Source organism: Kryptolebias marmoratus, linkage group LG6 (genome assembly GCF_001649575.2).
Source record: "Kryptolebias marmoratus isolate JLee-2015 linkage group LG6, ASM164957v2, whole genome shotgun sequence".
Lineage (NCBI taxonomy): Eukaryota > Metazoa > Chordata > Actinopteri > Cyprinodontiformes > Rivulidae > Kryptolebias > Kryptolebias marmoratus.
Window position 1 is genome coordinate 12,057,891 of NC_051435.1, and position 4,215 is coordinate 12,062,105.

Sequence of the window (4,215 nt, forward strand, 5' to 3'; positions counted from 1 at the left end):
TAATCATCAAAATTAAACGAAATAAACATTTGAAATATATGAGTTTGTATGTAATGTATGAATATAATATACAAGTTTCACTTTTTAAATGGAATTACTGAAATCAATCTACTTTTTCATGATATTCTAATTTTATGACCAGCACCTGTATACTACTGGTAATCATTTTAAAGTAATTAGATTTTTGGAGAGCTTCTCAAGACCGCCCACTTGGTGTTTCACAACCAGAGTAAGGTCCACTTCCCAACTTTTGGGAACAGCATGACAAGAGCAGCTTGATGGTTGAAAAGAAAAACATTTAACTCAAGTCACTAGAATTTATTCAGTGCCATTTACAAAAGCCACTCTCTTGCTGTCCAATAACACTGCTTTAATTGAAGCTAAATAAGTTTAAAGGTGGACTCAAAAAGATCAGAAAAAACCCCCCAAAACAAATGCTTATTCGTGTCAACTCTAAGCAGCCGTTTCTTTGGAAGATGACATTCATGAAAGCCAATCAATTTCTGTAGGGATGTTCCAGACATAAAAGTTACTACCAGCATTAAATAGTCAAATACATGTATTTTAATTGTGTAAGATCTTTCGTTTGTACAATACATGTTTTGCTTTTTTCGACAGCGTCTGAAAGACTTGAAAAATGTACATTTCCATGACACCAACACGGAACAATTTTGGTAGCCACAAGAAAATATTTAGTCACATCTGCAATTAAAGTGTTGTTGGGGCAGTTTCACATAGCAAACAGGATAAGGAAAGCAACCATCAAACAGAAGAGTCCCATAGCTTCAGACAGGGCAAATCCCAGGATGGCATATGAGAACAGCTGCTGCTTCAGAGATGGGTTCCTGAGGATAACAAGTTGCAAATCAATCACACTCAAAATATGTAAATTGTTTTATAGGTGTACTGTGACAAGATTAAAACAAACCTGGCATAGCCAATGATGAGACTACCGAACACCGTCCCAATTCCAGCACCAGATCCGGCGACTCCAACAGTGGCGGCTCCGGCACCAATAAACTTGGCGGCAGTGTCGATGTCCCTGCTGATGGCGCTGGTCTGGAAGCCTCTCAGTGTGACCTGAGTGAGGGGATTCTGTGGCATCACAGCAACAGTGCTCTGCATCAAAAAACGAAGAAAAATACCATCAACATTTATTTTTGTTTAAAGTTCTGAAACACAATTAAGACCATGAGCTTACGTGCAGAAAAATATCAGAATAAATGGCAAAAAAAAAACCTAACATTTTTTATTACCAGGCCAGAACGTATTCCAGCTTTTAAACGCAACATTAAAAACTTCAGAATTAAAGAAAAACAATCTTTTTTTTTTGTCTTTTAAAGAATGTCTATTTTATTAAATATTAGCGAACTTCAGCCTTTTTCAAAATTGTGCAGAAAAAAACAAACAAAACTTCTTAATGCGAGTTAGTTTGTTTTTCTGTGCAGGGAGTGCAATTCTCACCTCTGTTTTGGCTTCAGGCCTGGACAGCACGGAGGCAGACAGGGGTCTGTAAAGAGCCCGGGAACCAGCACGGACCTGCAACAACAACAACAATAAAAAGGTAAATAGTTGAATTATAAAATGAAACAAACATTTTAAATTGCTTGAATCCGATGTCAGATCTCGAACACAAATCTGTGAAAGGCACCTTGAATGTCACTGTCAATCACAGTACAATTCATTCAAGCAGACACCTGTAACATTTAGTGATGTCAGTAATGTTTATGTTAAAAAGGCTTGTGATAAGTTTTGTTTAGCCTATATTATAATCATTACAAAGACATTTATAGTACACTGCCTATTTACTATAGTAGTATGCAGTTTGATGGTCTGCAGCTGGTAACATGACCTTGGACAGAGTCAACACTCTGGGCTACATACATTAAGAAATGTCCACTTAGACTAAATGAACAGTCATGCACAATTATTTAAACCCTGCCCTGTGATGAATGAATTATCAGGACGGTAAGCTACTTTCGGCTAACGAGGTGTACAATGACCTTAACTAATAGTATTCACTAAACATGTAAGCGACATTTTGAAGCAAATGCAAAGCAGCATTTCTCTTCATATTCGGCATGCATCTGTTCCACAAACAATAAAGCTGTGTTTTCATTGTGTAAGGATTGGTTTCATTAACATTTTAGCATTAGCTGCAGGCTAACCTGCTGGCCTAGTCTGCCGATACCCTTGCAAACAAGCTACAGTCAAGTTCGACCGGAGGCCCACCGGATACATTGGTAATTTTAACTAATATTTACATACTCGGAAACACACGGAGAAGAACGAACTTACCACAGCCGGCGTGGAAACAAACTTTGCACAGGCGTACATCTTGTATTTTAGGTAGTTTTAACCGGTTTGATCAAATCTGGCTGAAGCCCGGGTCTCTCTGAAGAAGGAAGAAAGACAATTAAGGTCAAACAGGTGTAAAAATGCCCCACAGAGAAAATAAAGGCGTTCGAATGTACATCTAAATCTATTCTGCACGCTATCCTCACTTGTGCAGTGCAAGGTGAAGCTATAAGACAAGGATGAATAAGGATTTATTAAGATACGCTTCTCATTCAAACTGCCATTACAGACTTACCGACTGCAGAGGTCGAACCACAGTGGAAGAGAGCGCATGCGCGGTATGACGTTTTTGAGGCCCGGATGACTGTGAAGGGTCATTTCAAAAAAACTTTATTTGAATGCACACAGGAACAAAGTCAACCGTTCATTGACAGAACAGTAATGTATTTGTTTATTAATTGATCTACATTTAACGATTTGCTTTTAACAAAATGTCAATGTTTGAAACTTTAAAAACTCAAATTCTTGAAGCTACTTATTTAGACCATTCTGGCCATTCATATTACGTCAAATCGACTATGTCAAACTGAAAGTCAGATTATGAAGGAGTTATGGATAAGTAAGCTCATGGGGAAATTATTCCACCAAATCTTTTAAAATCCAAATGTTTCAGAATCAAATGTAATTAATAGATAAGTGTTTCTACACAAAAAGGAAACTTTGCAAAGCAGCCATTCTAAACAACATCTTTAGATATTTCAGATCAACTTGTCAGAATCACAGGTTTTGTTCATACATGACTTTCACATAATTGTAGATTTTTTTTATAACCACCACTCCTTTATCACTTAATATTCTCCTCCATTGCCTTCAGGTTTCCCTCATTTTTAATGTCACATTTTCAGCTGAGAAAAAAGCAACTAGTTTTAAAGAAAACTTTCAAAAACACAGAGAGCAATGAACAAACAGACTGACAAAAGTATATATATATATTTTTAACTTGGTCACCTTGGTAGCCTTTACACAAAGTCAACTAAAATTAGATTAGATCCTTGCAGATTCACATGGAGTCCCAAATGTTTGCTTCTGGGTTATTTTAAATTGAAGAACATTCCTGGTTTGAATCCTAATTTGCATGTTACCCTTAAAAAGAAGGAGGAATGGAGAACTGGAGATAGTGTCTAGAGATACCAAACGTGTCATCCAGCATTTAAAGCAAAACTAGAGCAAAAATATAAATGGAAAAAAAAAATTAAAGCTGCATTTATCAATGAAAAACTAAGACAGTGCATTAAGTGTTTAATCATTTGATTATTTGTAGTATTTTAAAAAGTGGTTAAAACTGTAGAAGAAAGACTTTACTACAAGGCATAAAAAAATCTGAAATGTACAGAAATGGAACAAAGTTTCTATAACAAACAATGTCAGCAAACTGATTGCATTTCATTCAGAATTCAACCTGTATCTCAGTTTGAATTTTTCCTCTTGTAACAAACACTGTCCACACTTATCACCTGTTTAATTTAACACCATGTCCAGGACGCTATCTTTGCGACTTGGAGGATGATGGTGGAGCTGTAGGCTACCAACACCGGGCAGGTTTGTAATCGTGATGAATGACTCCACAGCAGCTGCTCTGTGATGGAAAAGTAATGAGCAAAGGGAGCCTGCCTTTGCTGCACGCTGGCTTAAAGGGAAGAGGGTCCCAGCGGCTCCTCAGGTATGATCTTTTCAGTTTCACAATGAACACGAAGTCACAGATTCCTCACCTCATGAGGAGTGAACAAAATCAGCCAGTACATATAGAAAACCTGAAGGAAGACAGTGACAAATCTTATGCATTAGGAAAGCACACTATTCTACTTTATTTCACTGTGCTTTATTTTGGCTGACTACATTTTTGTTACATTTACTTTC

The 4,215-nt window shown here is 37.0% G+C and overlaps 1 protein-coding gene and 1 long non-coding RNA gene across 3 annotated transcripts in view; one reads left to right on the forward strand and one right to left on the reverse strand.

The window, feature by feature from the left end:
- The window catches only part of LOC119617110, a 6,431-nt gene extending 2,579 nt beyond the window's left edge, over nt 1-3,852 (forward strand). The window contains exons 2-3 of the long non-coding RNA XR_005233296.1: nt 902-1,564; nt 3,838-3,852. This is a non-coding gene — a long non-coding RNA (uncharacterized LOC119617110). The remainder of the gene's footprint in view (nt 1-901; nt 1,565-3,837) is intronic.
- atp5mc3a (ATP synthase membrane subunit c locus 3a) lies at nt 542-2,651 on the reverse strand. Of its 2 annotated transcripts, none has more exons than XM_017422719.3 (5): nt 2,594-2,651; nt 2,299-2,395; nt 1,465-1,539; nt 929-1,119; nt 542-845 (listed from the first exon to the last, which is right to left on the reverse strand). In XM_017422719.3, exons 2-5 carry the CDS (start codon nt 2,335-2,337, stop codon nt 731-733), a joined length of 420 nt encoding a protein of 139 aa, XP_017278208.1. In that variant the 5' UTR covers nt 2,338-2,395; nt 2,594-2,651; the 3' UTR covers nt 542-730. The 2 variants fall into 2 exon arrangements, with proteins under 2 accessions (XP_017278208.1, XP_017278209.1); XM_017422720.3 differs by lacking the exon at nt 2,594-2,651 and adding an exon at nt 2,505-2,590.
- Nucleotides 3,853-4,215: the final 363 nt, after the last annotated feature.